The 15,628-nt window shown below is 57.6% G+C and overlaps 1 protein-coding gene across 1 annotated transcript in view; it reads right to left on the bottom strand.

The window, feature by feature from the left end:
- Positions 1-11,174: 11,174 nt before the first annotated feature.
- Bmp7 (bone morphogenetic protein 7) overlaps positions 11,175-15,628 on the bottom strand; it is a 69,236-nt gene continuing 64,782 nt past the window's right edge. The window contains exons 5-7 of the mRNA XM_026406785.2: positions 15,501-15,577; positions 14,100-14,210; positions 11,175-11,877 (exon numbers count right to left, since the gene is read on the bottom strand). Of these exons, the coding sequence (XP_026262570.1) occupies positions 11,728-11,877; positions 14,100-14,210; positions 15,501-15,577 (338 nt within the window). The 3' untranslated portion in view covers positions 11,175-11,727. The remainder of the gene's footprint in view (positions 11,878-14,099; positions 14,211-15,500; positions 15,578-15,628) is intronic.

Raw genomic sequence — 15,628 nt, 5'->3', positions numbered from 1 at the left:
TGGTGATGGTGGTTGTAGTGGTAGTGGTGATGATGATGGTGATGGTGGTGGTGATGGTGGTAGTGGTGGTGATGATGATGGTGGTGGTGGTGGTGATGGTGGTGATGGCAGTAATGGTGGTGTTGATGGTGATGGTGGTGGTGGTAGTGGTGGTGGTAGTGGTGGTGGTGGTGATGGTGGTGTTAATGGTGGTTGTAGTGGTAGTGGTGATGATGATGGTGATGGTGGTGGTGGTGGTGGTGGTGGTGGTGATGATGATGGTGGTGGTGATGGTAGTGGTGGTAGTGATGATGATGGTGGTGGTGGTGGTGATGGTAGTGGTGTTGGTGATGGTGGTGGTGATGATGATGGTGGTGGTAGTGGTAGTGGTGGTGGTGATGATGATGATGGTAATGGTGGTGGTGATGGTGGTGGTGGTGGTAGTGGTGATGATGGTGATGGTGGTGATGGCAGTAATGGTGGTGGTGATGGTGGTGGTGGTGGTAGTGGTGGTGATGGTGATGGTGGTGGTGGTGGTGATGGTGGTGGTGATGGTGGTTGTAGTGGTAGTGGTGATGATGATGGTGATGGTGGTGGTGGTGGTGGTGATGATGATGGTGGTGGTGATGGTAGTGGTGGTGGTGATGGTAGTGGTGGTAGTGATGATGATGGTGGTGGTGGTGGTGATGGTAGTGGTGTTGGTGATGGTGGTGGTGATGATGATGGTGGTGGTAGTGGTAGTGGTGGTGGTGATGATGATGATGGTAATGGTGGTGGTGATGGTAGTGGTGATGGTGGTGATGGTGGTGGTGGTGGTTGTGGTGAATGGCAGTGATGGTGGAGGTGATGACTGAGGACAATGATGACTCAGCAACTTCAAAGCACCTTATGTATTAACTCATTTAGTCCCCACAACACTCTTACAAGGTTAGAAATGGTTGCAAACCCCATTTTACATGTGAGAGAACCAATACAGAGTCTAAGTAGCTTGCACAAAGTCACACAGCTGTAAGTGGTGGAGCTGGCTGTGAACCCCAGATGGCTAGGCCCCAAGGTGCCTGCTCAATCAGACCAGAGGCCACCCTCAAGGAGGGTGTTGAAACTGGACTGTGGTCCTGGAACCACATCTGCGATCTAGTGAGAAGAGGAGAATACAAAATAGAATATAATCCCCTTTGTATTAAAACAAAAGTTAACAGAAGAGTATAACTAAGGTTAGGAAAAAATAGGGAAATAAGTGCAGCCAAGATGCATGCACCAGGGAGACGAGCAGCCGAACTTCAGGCACTTTCCCACCTTCCCTGCGTGCCTCTCCTCGCCTCCAGAGCCAGCGTCTGGAATGACAGATGTGCACCCAGGGGCACCCCGATGATGAGCTCTCAGCAGCCAGGAGGTGCCACAGCATGACCCTGAAGGTGGCACCACCTGGCTGACATAGGGACCAGGAGGTCATGGTGGGCAGAGGCTGGGAGGCTGAGTCCCCCCATGTCCCCAGAGCCCAGTCCCAGATCTGGCTCTGGGTGGGGTAGAACAGGTCCCTGTGCATGTGGCTGGGTGGATTTCACGCCAGATGCCAGCCTGTGGGCCAACGTTGTGCTGCTCACTGCAGCCAGACTCCTGATGCCCCTGGAATGCCATCAGACCCACTGGGAGCAAAGACCTCCGCCGTCGCCTGACGCCCAGGCCTCCGCCCACCTCGCCCGTCTGCTCAGTGTCATCGGCAGGCCGTCCACAGATAAGGAGCTCTGCCCTGGCCTCACTAATGGTATTATTTTAGGGACCACTCAGAGGACAGGCTGTGATGGAGGCCCTGCTCATCTGTCATCCTTTCCTCCATCAACACCCCACACAAGAATCCACAAAGAATAGCACTTGACTGGAGGCTGGGGAGGCTCCGGTGGGCGGGAACACCATCACGAGGCTGGGAACGGAAATGGTTCAAAGTCACTATTTCCATCCCGTTCGCAGCACCTCTGGGTGATCCACCCTGCACACATCCACAGGCCAAGGTGACCTTCAAGGTGGAAGGCCAAAGCATTGCCGCCTAACTCAGGCCAGAGGGAATCTCTAAGGTGACAGGCCACAACCTCCTAAATAGAGGTCCAGGTGGATCCAGTTAGAAAAGGTCAGCACTCAGCTCTGTGAATTCTGTGCTGCTGAAAGCAGTTAAAACCATTTTTTTTCAGGATTTCTTTGACTTCATTGAGGGGGACCTGTGCCCTTGGGGCCAAGCTCGAGGACGAGGACCCCTGAGCTGACTGGGCGAAGCCTCCACCTGCACCCACCCGCCTTCGCCCACGCCTCCCTCACGCGCACGTAAACTTCTCCGGGGATTATTTAGTCTGTTACTCCGCGGCTTGCTTGTGGCATTAAACAATGACGTGAGTTTGGGCAAACACGGCTCTAAGGTCAGATGCGTCACTCGACGCCCACAGCCACTTCCTTTCCAGAACAGCAACAGAAGAAGCGGAGGCAGCGGGCAGCGGCACGGGGTTTGGAATGAAGGCGCCCTCTGAGGCGTGTCCCACACACTGCCTGGCACAGCCAAGGGGACGATGAGATGAACGCCCCCAAGTAAGGCCAGCACTTCAGTGGGCTGAGGACCAGGGCCTGGGTCTCTCAATTTCCAGTCTGTTAATAATGATAGTGACACATAGTCCCCAAGACTCGTCCAGTAAGCTGTGCTTGTGCAAAGGGATTTGTTTTTTTTTTTTTTTTTTTTTTTTTTTTTTTTTTGGTACCAGGGATGGAACCCAGGGCTACTTAACCTCTGAGCAACATCTCTAGATCATTTTAATTTTTATTTTGAGATGGGTCTTTCTAAGTTATCTAGGGCCTTGCTAAGTTGCTGAGGCTGGCTTTGAACCTGTGATCCTCCTGCCTCCATCTTCCAAATCACTGGGATTATAGGCCTACGCCACCTTGCCCAGCCTCCAAGGGGCTTTTCATTACACAAGTGTGACTGACAGTCATGGGGGATTGGCGGTGCTTCCAGCGACAGCTACAACCCCCCCCCCCCCCCCCCGTTCCCAGGGGCAGACGATCATTGGCCATTCAAGAGTCATCTAATTAGCATAAGCTCAGGTGTGGCCAAAGGTGGGTTATGAATGATGAAGGATGTTCCCGTCCCCTCTATCAGGAAACTCCCAGGGTTGTAGGAGCTGCGTGCCCTGGACAGAGAACAAATAGACGTTTTTATTATATGAGACCTTTCAAAAAAAGACATTGCAGGTGTAATGAAGTCAGGATCTTGAACCAGGAAATTATCCTGAACTGTGTGGCTGAGTCCAGTGCCATCAGAGTGTCCCTGTGAGAGACCTGGAGACTGACCGAGCAGGGCCAGAGAGAGGAGGGAGGGGGCCCTGTGTTGGCTTCAAAGGCCCAAGAGCCAGTGGACAAGGGGGCCAGCTCCTTAGACTTCCAGCTCCAAGAGAACAAATGTGTGCCCTTTTCAGGTGCTCGCTTGCGGTCCCTCGTGGCGGAGGAGGCCAGAGGGCAGATCCTGAGATTTCACTGACAGGTGAGAGCCTTGGAGAGCTGTGAGCCAGGGATACGTCCTGTAGGTCCCTAAGAGGTCGTGACGGTGGTCAGAGTCACAGAGGGGAACCTGCAGCCTCAGGGCCATGCGTGCCCGGGGCCTCAGATCCCAGAGGTCCAGGCTCTTCCTTTAGTGGACATCAAGGTCTTGTGTCTCATGGACCCTAATTGCTGCAGGAGTTTCTCTCCTAAAATAATGGACAGCTGCCCCCTCCCTCTGTCCTCCAGAAGGGGAACCTGGGGCCAGACGCCGACAGGTGGTCATGGCGTGGCAGGCTGGCCGCCTTCAGGGCCTCCAGGGAGCAGCCGAGGGTTCCTGTCCCAGCTCCCTGGCTACAGGCCTCAGGGTCCCTCAGGAAGTGGGCCTCTCCCCTCACTCTCCAGGCTCCCCCCTTCACCCCGTGGCCACAGCCTCCTGGCCAGGCTCTCAGTTCTTCACGCAGGGCTGTCATCTGGGAGCCATTGTGCCCACCAGGGGACAGAGAGCCCTGTCTGGGGACATTATGGCTGTCACAACTGGGGATGGGACTGGCACCTAAAAGGTAAGGGCCGGAGGTGCTGCTGCACGGCCTGCCATGCCCAGGCCAGCTGGCCACAGGAAACGGTCCAACCTGAGCCGTGCCCGGCTGGGACGCCCGTCTGACCCAGCGGCTCCTCCCCGCCGTCTCCCTGTGCAACTCTGCTCAGGCTCCTGGGCCCTGCAGATGTAGCCCTGTCCTCACAGCCCTGGGCGCACGGCCCTGCCCTCCCCTGGCTCCTCGCCCCGGGTCCCCAACGTGGGTGCTTTTCCTCCTGGTCCCTGACCACTCTCCTGCCCGGCCTGGCTGTTGCCCAGCCTTCTGCTTCACTACTTAAGGTCTCACTTGTCCTTTCTCTGCCACGGGTAGTGCCATCCAAGAGCAGGGACCTCATCACCTGCTGGCCACAGGGTGTCCTCTGTCCTAGGACACCGTCTGAGTCTGCAGATGCCCAATGTGCTTATGGAATGACGTCCATGGCCCCTGAGAACTGGCTCCGTGCACTGGGCACAGGGTCTCGGCAGAGGCTGCGGGCGGGGCTCAGGTCAGAATGAAAAGGTGGCGCCTTGTCCCAGGGTGACTGATAGATTCAAGACGGCCACCGTGGGACGTGAAAACACACTGGACCCTTCCGAGCATGGAGCTGGTGTCCTGGCTGGCCCACCACTGGCCACTGGGGTTGGGTGGGCCCCCTGTGCACGGCCCTGGTCCTCACACCCACCTACGGCCTGCTTCGTGGGTGGGCTTCATCACAGAGTCGGGCTTGACCCTGCCCGCCCCGTCCACCACCTCAGAGCCAGCAAGGGCTGGGAGGCGCGGGCTGGGAGGCGCGGGCAGCTCGGCTGGCCAGGTCCGGTACAGTCCGCCTCGGGCCAAGCAGCTGTCGAGACTCCAAGGCTTTGGAGGGCTGTGTGTTTTTCCTCTTCTATTTTTATTTCCTCAAATCTAGGACCAAGAAAGCCCAGCGCCAGAGCCCTGAGGGGTCTGAGCCAAGGGGATGGAACCGGAGGCTGAGGGAAACGTCTGGAGAGGTCACTGCGAGTGTCCTTGGGGGACAGACAGACTCCAACCTGATTGTGGGGGCCCTGAATTGTCAGGGAAGCCTGAATTCCCCACCCAGAGGCCCCTCTCTTACTGGTGGTCGCCAGGCCCAGACCCAGGAGACCACTCTCAGCTAGCCACACACGGTGACATCACCTGACCCACGGCCACGGTCTGAAGTGGAAGGCCAGGCACACTCGGAGCTCTCAGGGGAGAAGCAGGCCAGCCGTGGGCAGGTGCCTGCCCCCAGGGAGCAGCTGGCTGGCCCTGTGCTCTGTGCCTGCAGGTAGGACATTCCACTGGCCTTCCCAGGACTCTTCTCAGGTGCATAAGACTTACCAGTCAAATTGCTCAGACAGTTGGTGAGTGGGGGGATTCTTGGTGGGAGGACCGTGGATTCAGCCAGAGGCCCTATTATTTCATGGAGCGTCTACCGTCGTCAGGGACTTTGTGGGTGGTGCATGATCTCTGCCTTCTAGATCCCCAGGTGGGTGGTGTCACTTAGGTGCCGCAGAGTTTTAAGGAGCCTCCCGAGAGCTCTGTCCTCTGTATAAAGCCCCAGTGAACATGGTGTTGGTCCCAAAGAAAACTGCCCCCTGGTGTGAGCATGATGCCATCACTCTGAAGCGTGATCCTAATTGTTGGCTTTGACCCATGGCAGGGTCATGCTGGTGGGTCTGACCTAGTCAGGTGAACCCTTGAGCCAGGCTGTCGTGTCCCGAGGGCCCAGGAGCAGGCCCCCTTCAGAGCTGAAGGGGAGCCCTGACTGATACCCCCAAGAAAATGAGGACCTCCATCTCACAAGCACAAGACAACAGGCTGAGCCAGAACCCGGCCGGGTGTGAAAGAGGCCCCCATGCAGCAGGGAACATGCTGCCAACATCTTGCTCTCCTTTGTGAGGCGCTGGGCAAAGAACCCAGCCAGGCCACGCCTGGACTCCTCCTGTCCATGGGCTCCTAAGACGGCAAGTGGGTGGTGATGGAAGACACTGAATCTGCAGTCATCGTTACACTGCACAGAAGACTCGCGTGGACCGCTAATCGCCAAGGTCCAGAATCCATAGAATTCCGATGGTCACAGGATCCTGACCTGGCTGTGTACACTGCCTCTGGGATAAAGGCCTGTAGTTCTCGGTCCTCCTTACAGCTAGGAGTGACCCTGTGACTGCATTTTTGCTAATGAGAGCCAAATGGGCCTTTTGGTCTGAACTTTGGGATGGCTACCAAGGCAACATACAGCCCAACTTGACTGTGAAGGCAAGTGCTGCGGCAGCCTTCCTGGACCTTGAGTACAGAGTGAGGACGAAACCATGAACTAAGATAGCACAGCAAAAAGAGAAGAAGAACCTCAGTCCTTAAGGACACAGGGCAGCTCCATCCCGACTTTGAAGGGCTGACCTTCAGGCCCCTTTTAAGGGAGAGATTCTGTCTTCTTCAAGCTACTAGCATTTTAGTAGCATCCTTAATAAGGGTGGGCACCAAACCCATCTCACTGATGAGGAAACTGAGGCACAGGAAGGGTCGTAGTTTGCCCAAGGTGGAGGGCTCGCAGGTAACTCAGGAACTGGGCAGGCTCTGTGCTGAGCAGGCCCGTGCTCCCCTGCCCTGGGCACCCTGCTCTTGCTCTGTGGCCGGAGAGGCTCCTCCATCTCAGTGAATTTCTCTGGGAAGCTAGCAGGTGTCTTTCCCAGAAGAGGTGAGTGCTGTCCACCTCTCAGTTCCTGCCACCTCGAGGCCCACACCTGGGCAGAGAGGCCTGAGTGCTCCCCCCGCTGCCCGCCACAGAGCTGCCTCCCAAGGGGATGAGGTGATTAGAAGGGGTAGAGTGCCTCTTCCTCCGGGCAGCCCTCCGTCTCCCCATCATGCCGTCCCTGGCCTTGGCCCTTCCTGAGGCCCTGAGCACCTCACATGAAGCCAGAGGCCCTCTGTGGCCTCAGGGCTCGTGCATGGCCAGTGTCCCCTTGCCTGACTGGCCTCACTTCTACCCCTCTCTGCTGCCGCTCCAGAGTATCTCACCCTTCCTCCCTCCTGCCCAGCAGCACCTCCGCCTCCACACCTGTGGACCCCGCAGGTGGAGATGCCCTGCCTCTGGCCACCGTCCCCTCCACAGGCCCCCTCTGTCCCCCCCACAGGCCCCCTCTGTCCCCCACTCAGGTCTCCACTGAAAGGGCCTCCTCCGAGTGGCTCCCCAACCCCCGGCCCGACGTGGTGTCCAGCTGCCGTCGGGCCTGGCGTCTCCATCGACACGGTGGGCCGTGCCCGGGTCGTGGTGCTGTGAGGGGCCCACAAAAAATATTTTAATGACCTTTAAAATCAGAAGAAAATAAATGAATAGAATTCAGCCTGGTTTACATTCGTCTGTATGCCGACGGGGTCATAAAATAGGATTTTTATTTTAGTTTTATGGAGAAGGGTCCCGACAAGCGGGCTGTGCCGCCGTGTGTTCACTGGTCGCCCGAGAGCAGCTTCCTGCCTGCAGATGCTGGGCTCTGTCCCTTGTCCACTGCCCAGAGCAGTGCCTGGCGCAGACACAGCGTGAGTCAGCCGAGGAGCCGCAGCCAGAGGAAGGTCTGTGGAGCAGTCCCTGCTCCTGAGGGCCACCCTCGCCCTGCAGAGCTGGCCAGGTCCCCTGGACACCTCCTGAGCCCCACAGCCCTGCTCCTGGCCCAGCCCCAGTGCACCACCAGCGGGGGGTGGGGGAAGATGGGGAGGCTGGGTAGGGGTGTGGCCCGGGAGAGCGACCTGTACTTTCACTGCAGCGGGTTGGACGGTGTCACCAAACCATGTCTGTCCACCCCTGAGCCCTGGAACCTGTGAATGGGACCCCACACGGGAAAAAGGTCTTTGCAGATGAGATTAGTGATGAATCTAGGGATGAGATGAACCTGGATTATCTGGGTGGATCCTACGTCCCATGACAAGTGTCCTTATCAGAGACAGAGCAAACACAAAGAGGGACACGTGAAAGCAGCAGCAGAGGCGGGTGGCACAGCGACCAACCAAAGAACGTCAGGAGCCCACAGAGGCTGGAAGAGACGGGGAGGCCTGCCCCCGAGCCTCAGAGGGACGCAGCCCATGTACACCTTGACCTTGGACATCCCACCTCCAGAATTGCAAGAATAAATATTGAAGTCACCAGTTTGTATAAAATTGTTATGGCAGCCCCAGGAAACTCATGGTCACCTTCTCCAAAAGATCTGGAGAGAGGAGGCTCAAACAGCCACGTTAGAAGCTCCTATAGAGCCGGCCGATGGCCACTGGCAATGTTCCCAGTGCCCAGCAAGATCCACCCAGGATGGTCACCAGGCACAGAAAACAGGGGGGCAGGTCTGCAAATGAGCAAGGTCCATGACCAGCGAGGCCATGGCCCAGCTCTGGGAAAGCCAGGGGGGTCATGCCCCCAGAGGAAGGCCCTCACAGCCTGGAAGCGGAGGGAGACCAGGTCCCGAGCACGTGGTCCAGAACTCAGCCTGGACTAGGGACTGACACTCAGGTTGGGAAGGACATCGGAGGGCTGGAGCTGGGGCCTGGGAGCCCCCACTTTTCCAGAGCAGCCCCAGGAGATGTCAACTTAGGGGAGCCCCAGGGGGAAACCCAAACTTGGTGGCGCATTTCCAGTTCCCGTGGTTATTAGCTGGGGGACTTGGGGCAAATTCCATCACCTCTCTGTGCCCATCAGGCAGCAGGGCTGAGAAGAGACAAGGAAAGAATCCAAGGGGCGTGCGAACAGGGGGGTGGGAGCCAGGGGTGGAAGGGCCTGCTCGCCTCCAGGGCCTGCCCAGGGCCTGCCCAGGGCCGGAGCAGGCCAGCCAGGGAGCAGAGGCGCTGGCCCTTCCCCGGCTCTGTCCTCTCCTGATACTTTGCTACTTCACAGGGACATGGGTGCAGATGAATTTGTCTACCATTTTCTAAATGGCCACTGGGCCTTGCCCCTTGGTGAGCGGGACCATATCGCATGGTGGGGACTGCGGCCTGGGCTGTCCCTCTGCTCAGCCCAAAATTTTGGCTGCGCGGGAAGGGGGCCCAGGGTGGTCACATCTGCCGATTGCTCAAGAGAAGCCAGATGAAGGGATTTTTTTTCACCCCCAACTTCAGATTTTCAAAAACCCATTGGCAACAAATTCACATTTTTAGAAACGTGTAAACAGCAAGCGAGGGACGAGGCCCGTCTGCAGAGCTGCATCTGGGCCTCCGCCTGGGACTCTGGTCTTGGGCCTGGAAAATAGAACAAAAGCTACGTTGCACGTCAGGACAATGTCAAGAGCGTTTGGAAATCGCAGGGGCTGGAACTTGTTAGGAGCTCGGTCTGAGGCAACAGGGGAGGAGAGAGCGGCGTGTCCGCAGCGGGCTGAGATGCTGGGAGCGTCAGGTGCCTGGGCTGCAGATTCGAGGAGAAAAGGCAGCCACAGTCTGCTCCCCACGCCCACCGAGGGCCACCGGGAGCACAGCCGGGCGCTGGACACCCGCCTTCACCAGGTCCACAGCCGGGCACCTCCAGAGCCGGGCTCCACCGCAGCCCCTGAACTGCCCCAGTGAGGCAGCCGGACAAGGCCGGCCCTGCGGCCAGCGGTGCTTCAGAGTTTTGGGTGTGTGCCCCCCTTCTCTCTCTTGTGCCTCTGTTTTATTGGGATGACTGAATCTTTCAACTATGTGAGCAGTAAACACAGCTAATTTACCCCCTGCCTCTTCGAAACAGCTGCTGACAGCTGAGCTATAATCCAACCAAGGATCTCCGAGGCCCCGACGACCAAATGCACATTTGCTGTTTGGTTCCATGTCCCTCCCGGAGCCCACACAGCTGCACCAAACACTGAAGAGCCAGCGCCTTGCCCCCAGGCCTGTGCGATAAACAGCGCACCCCACACCCCCGCGGCCAGGCCAAGGCCAGGTCCTCAGCAGCTGGAGAGCGCCCCGCCGTCCAGGAGCGCAGAGGGAAAGCGGTGCACACAGACACGCGGCCCGAGAACCAGAACCAAACATCTCCTTTTATTACAAATCAAAACCCTTTTTATTTTGTCTCTTTGTACAGAATTTTCACTGAGGACTGTTCGGCCACAGCCGTGGGTACATTGATCCAACGGTTAATAAATAGTCTTAAATAAGAAGACAGACAGGTGGAAGGCCAGCGCTCACGGTCCCGAGGGAGAGCGGCGAGGAGGGTTTCAGAAGAGCTTCAGGTGGAAATAAATAACTTCTTTGTCTCATCACAGCTATTTACAGGTTGAAGTGTACACCATGCTCACCAGAGGCCGGGAGTCACACAAAAGCCCCTGCTCTGCCTTTAAACAAAGCAAATTGCAACAAAAACACTCTTCCCCCAACAACCAGGCAGCAAAGGCTGCAGCCCAAGCTACTGAAGAAGAAAAAAGAAAAGCAGAGCCGATGTTTCCAGGAGGCACAGGACGGAGCTCCTCACCAGCCTGGGCTCTGCAGGGCCACGGGTGCTGCCTGGACAGCTCTCCCCTTCCTGTAGGGGCAGGAAACGCCCTCCCCACGGCCTTGCATTTGCAGCTGGAAACTTGTGAACAGCATTTGGGGGGCCCATCGGCCAAGGCAAAGGTGGGGTGTGCACCAAGAACCATGTGAGAACTGTCACCCCAGCAGGATACATGCTCGGGAGGTCACCCTCTTGCTGGCAGCTGGAGTCCAGCGCACCTGAGCCTCTCAGCCCTCCCACCAGGTGCCTCTCGCCTACTTCAAGGAGACAGTCTGTTTGCAGAGCCCTCTAAGAGGGGTCAGCAAGTGAAGAGAGGAAGCTACAGTGCCCCCGCAGGCCCGGCTTCAGAGAGGAGCACGGGTCCGCTCAGAGGAGGAGCACACTCTGCTCCCCGCAGGCCGGCGGACTCGTCTCCTCTGTGCTTCCCAACCTCAGGGTGCAGCCCAGTTCTGCCCTACTTCCATCCTCACAGGGGAAACCAGTCACCAAGTCCATCCCTGCCACAGCACACCTTCTCCTTTGGGCCAACATGGCCACTTCCGGGTGCTCCTGGTCCTTCCCTCCAGCTGCATTTGGGCAGATCTGGGTAAACTTGGGGCCCTGCAGGCTCGGACTGAAACAGGAATGGAACTGGGGACTTCCCACCCTCCAGTGGCCACAGCGTCTATGAAGTCAGAATAAACCAGGAAATGGGGATAGACTGTTGAGGAAACATATCTGTGACGTCCTAGCCGTTTGCATTCATTGGCTTTATTGTGACATTTGTTACAGGACCTTCCCACCAGTTTTCCTTCAGCTCAGCCACAAGGGCCCACCCCTGGCCATGCCTTCCTCCCTGTTTGGTGGCCTGGTGGACGGTCTCCTGGTCTCCTCGTTGCCTCCAGAGTCAACGAGCCAGAGCCCCGTGGGGACGGCACAGCCCACGACTGTGGCTGCGAGATCTTCCTTGTAGAGATTCTTTCCTGTTAGGTTTTGCCTGCAGCAGCTTGTAGGAGCTTGTCCACAGGAGGCTGCGGAGGCAAAACTGATCCACAGCCACTTGGCACTCCAACCCTGAGACTCTTACACCTTTACAACTGGGGAGGGGAAGGGAACGTCTCAAAAGAGGCAGCTGGTCCGTTGGCTCCTAACCAAGGCAGGCGGTAAGAGATACTGGGCAGGCGACACAGCGGATCCAGAAAAACGTGGCCCCAGAGGCTCAGCTTCCAGGAGGGGCTAGTGGCAGCCACAGGCCCGGACCACCATGTTTCTGTATTTCTTCAGGATGACGTTGGAGCTGTCATCGAAGTAGAGGACGGAGATGGCGTTGAGCTGGGTGGGGGCACAGCAGGGCTTGGGCACTGTGTCCGGGTTGATGAAGTGGACCTGCAACACACCCAATATGGCCCGAGGTGAGGGGCAGGCCTGGCCCCCATCTCTCCCTAAGGGACATCTACTGCCTGGGCCAGATGACCCAGATGACATTAGCAAGAAGACCCTGACCTAAGCACATTACACACACTCCCTTGGCTCTGGGACTGTCCCCATGTTGCAGATAAGGGGACCACAGCACAGGGCATCCTCACAAGATACAGCTGCTAGGCCAGGAGCAGGATGGGCCGTCTGGGGCCAGGTATTCTGTGTCCTGCCACTGAAAGAGCTTTCTCCTGCTTGTGGGCATCAGGACCTGGGCAGAGCATGGGTTGGAACAGGAGCAAAATAAACCCCCAAATGCCTGCAGAGACCACATGATGCCACTCACCAGCCAAGTCAGCCCCGAGGAGGCCACAGGGAGAGGGGGAGCTGGGGCAAAGCGAAGGGAGAGGCTGCCACTCAACCCAAGCTGACCGCAGGTCAAAGGATGTGGCCAGTGCTCAAGACAGGCCAGAGATGGAGCTATTCTAGAATGTTCTAGGTCACAAGTACAGGAGGTATGCTAGGCCAACATGCAGAAACCTGGGCCTCTGCCCACAGCCTCCAGGCTCGGGCCTGACATGGCTTCCTACATCCTCGAGGATGGCCCTTGTCCATCTTTCCCTCCCCCACCCTGCACTCTGAATGATTTTTAAAGCAAACCCCAGACATCAGCCCATCTCTCTGTGAGCATCCCCCCAGGACTCCCTGAGGACCGGGAGTCACCCTCATTGAAGCATGACCACAGAGCACCATCTCACTGTCACTCGAGAGCCCCTTTTCATCTCAAGAACTCCGGTGAGATGCTGACTGAGGCCACCAGGACCCTGTCCCATGGGCCATGAAGGGAGGGCTGGAAGAGCACATGGATGAGCTCAGGGCAGCATGGGGACATGCCCCCACACTCCAGGGTCCCGAGGCAGTCCTTCCCTGCAGCAAGACGCTCCAGGCCCAGGCCCAGCAGGGGAGGGCCGTTCCGCTTCCAGCTAAGGATCTTCAATCCGAAAAAGGCTTTCGAGTTTATAATCCAGGGAAGAAAAGGCTTTGGAAAACACATACTTAAAAAAAAAAAAAAAAAAAGCTCTTGCCCCCAAGGGACCAGATGAAAGGACCAGATGAGCTGTTCTCCAGGACTGAACAGAGAAGCAGGTCGCAGCATAGACATGAAGCCCAGGATCAAGCAGCAGCCGGCAGAGGGAGCAGCCCTGGCGGTGGGCTCCGGGTCACCAGTAGCACTGCAGCCAGGTGCATGACCAGCTGCCAGGGAAAGCCCAGTCAGCCTTGGTGGCAGGAAGCCAGATAACGAGGTCCTTGCACCTGGGATTCCAAGCTGAAGAACAAAGTGCCGATCTCCGAACACTCTTGCTAATTTGGGTAGAGTAGTGCTAATGGCAGGTCCTGAGCATCCCTGTTTGCTGGGAACTGAGCTACGAGCTTGGACCTCAACAGCATGTTGAATCTGCCCAGTGACCCTGTGGATGAACGTGAACTAGCCCAGGGCTTCCTAGCTCTCTACCATATGACCCTCTTTGCCCTCTTCCTGGTACGCTCTTCCCCTCTGAAATCTCCCCATCTGTTTACTGAACTGTTTTCCACACTAGACAATGAAGCCAGAGGCCAGGGACCCCCTCTGGGTTATTCCCTGCAGTGCCCCTGGCTCTGGGCACGGGGTCTACATACTCTAGACCCTCAATACAACAGAGGCCTTGGAAGGACTGCCTCCCCATGTTCAGGGCCTGGAGAGGAATGCACGAGCTCATCAAGGGGCCTGACACTCTCAAACTGACCCCTCCCCAGGGATGGCCAGACGCTGGGGTGGGCAGAGAGCCTGCAGACAAGACTGTCTCAACACAGCACAGACATCTGACCCCAAGAACACAGTCCAGACTGATGGACGGGCAGCCCCAGGCCCACTTCTTGGTTAGGCATGGTAACCAGCGCCTGAGATTTTGGGAGCTCGTGAACCTGTTCTACTGTTAAAGTTAGAACAAAGGAAGGAACTTCACATCCAGACGCATGATCATCTTTACTCCAATGAAGTCGTAAAATATAATTTTTAGTATCTTTTTTATAGAGCCAAGGGCCCACCAGATAGCATCTCAGGCTCTGGCTTGGAGGCAGCACAGCAAGACCTGAGGTTCCACAGCCTGTAGCCCCAGCTGACCACCCCCTGGACAGCACCCGGCGGCACCCACCAGTGTCTGCACGATGGCGTGGTTGGTGGCGTTCATGTAGGAGTTCAGAGGGAAGGCGCACTCCCCCTCGCAGTAGTAGGCTGCGTAGCCTTCAGGGGCGATGATCCAGTCCTGCAGGAGAGGGCAGCGGCTGGGGAGTGGCTGGCCACTTTCAGAACCACACAGAAAACCTAAGTAGCGGGGCCCTGCCTCCCATGTGGACACCCCCCTCCCGTGGGCCACGGCCAGACGGGCTCAGGGCTCTGCCATACCCCCAAACAGGGGGGTCCAGAAGAGGCAGGAGGAACAAGAGCAGCCTGTAGCCCCAGCAGAAAGAAACAGAGTCACCAGAGGGCAGGCAGAGCCAGGGCTGTGCTCCTGGACAGGAGGCGGCACAGCAGAGAGGACTCTAGTGTTGGGGACCAGTCAGGAACCGACTGTCCCTGCCAGGTGATGACACATTACAGTTTTCTGTAAGCCAACCCTCCATGCCTGGGTGTACCCGCCTGGAGGAGAGGCCAGTGACCCTCCAGCGCTGTGGGGGAAGTCCAGCAGCGTGCACCACCTGTGTGCACAGCTCCGTGAGCAACACACCCCATGCTGCCTCCAGGGTCTGCAAGCCCAGGAACACTGTCCAGCAATCCATGCATCCCTCACTGACTCTCAGGGGCACAAAATCTTCCAGCCGTGACCCCTGGAGTATGGATGCTGCCGCAGCACTCCCTGGAACACGGATGCTGTCACTGGTCCCAAGGATAGACTCACAGTAGGGTGCCCAGCTGGCTGCATGCACCTTGCCTTGTGGGTATCTGGGCACAGTCCCCATGGAAGAATCTGGACTCTCCCATTGAACTATAAGCTCCCCACGGGCTGAACAACATTGTGAGTTGCCCCGGGATCTTGGGTCAGTGCATGACCTCTGTGGGACAGACACATGACCAGGTTCCTGGCTGCACCTCAGCACCCACAGCAGGCCCAGGGGCTGTGGACACTCACGAGTGTCCATGAGGTGCTGGGTGAGTGACCATCAGGACTTGTGGAGGACGCCTGCCGGCCTGCAGGACCCTTCCCCACAATGGCTCCAGAGGGATCAGCCCCGTGGAACCATGGGAGGGGAGGAGAGGTGGGCAGAGGGGATCCCGCCCACTAACACAGGGCCCGGCCATGTGACAAACAGAGGTCACAGGATGGGAATGAGGGGCGGGAGGGCCATGAGGCTCAGAGTCCACAGTGTTGGGGCTCCTGGATCTGGGTGGAGGCTCACATTTCTGTTGGGGGTTTCTTGGGACGTCCCCGTGACCCTGGCCCGCAGCCTCTTCCCTGGTTAGGCCACGTGCCACCTGGAGCCTGAGTGGCAGGATGAGGTTCGTGACTCCTGTGCACACAGGGGCGCTGCCCCAGGGAGCGCGGCGGGGCCCTTACCTGCCAGCCCAGGTCACGGAAGCTCACGTACAGCTCGTGCTTCTTGCAGGCCTGCCTCTGGTCACTGCTGCTGTTCTCTGTGTGGCCGAGGAGATGAAGGAGCAGCACCCAGGGAGGAAAGCACACAC

This window comes from Urocitellus parryii, chromosome 6 (assembly GCF_045843805.1).
Source record: "Urocitellus parryii isolate mUroPar1 chromosome 6, mUroPar1.hap1, whole genome shotgun sequence".
Lineage (NCBI taxonomy): Eukaryota > Metazoa > Chordata > Mammalia > Rodentia > Sciuridae > Urocitellus > Urocitellus parryii.
The sequence above is the reverse complement of the archived record's forward strand: the minus strand, read 5'-3'. Positions and strand labels throughout refer to the sequence as shown.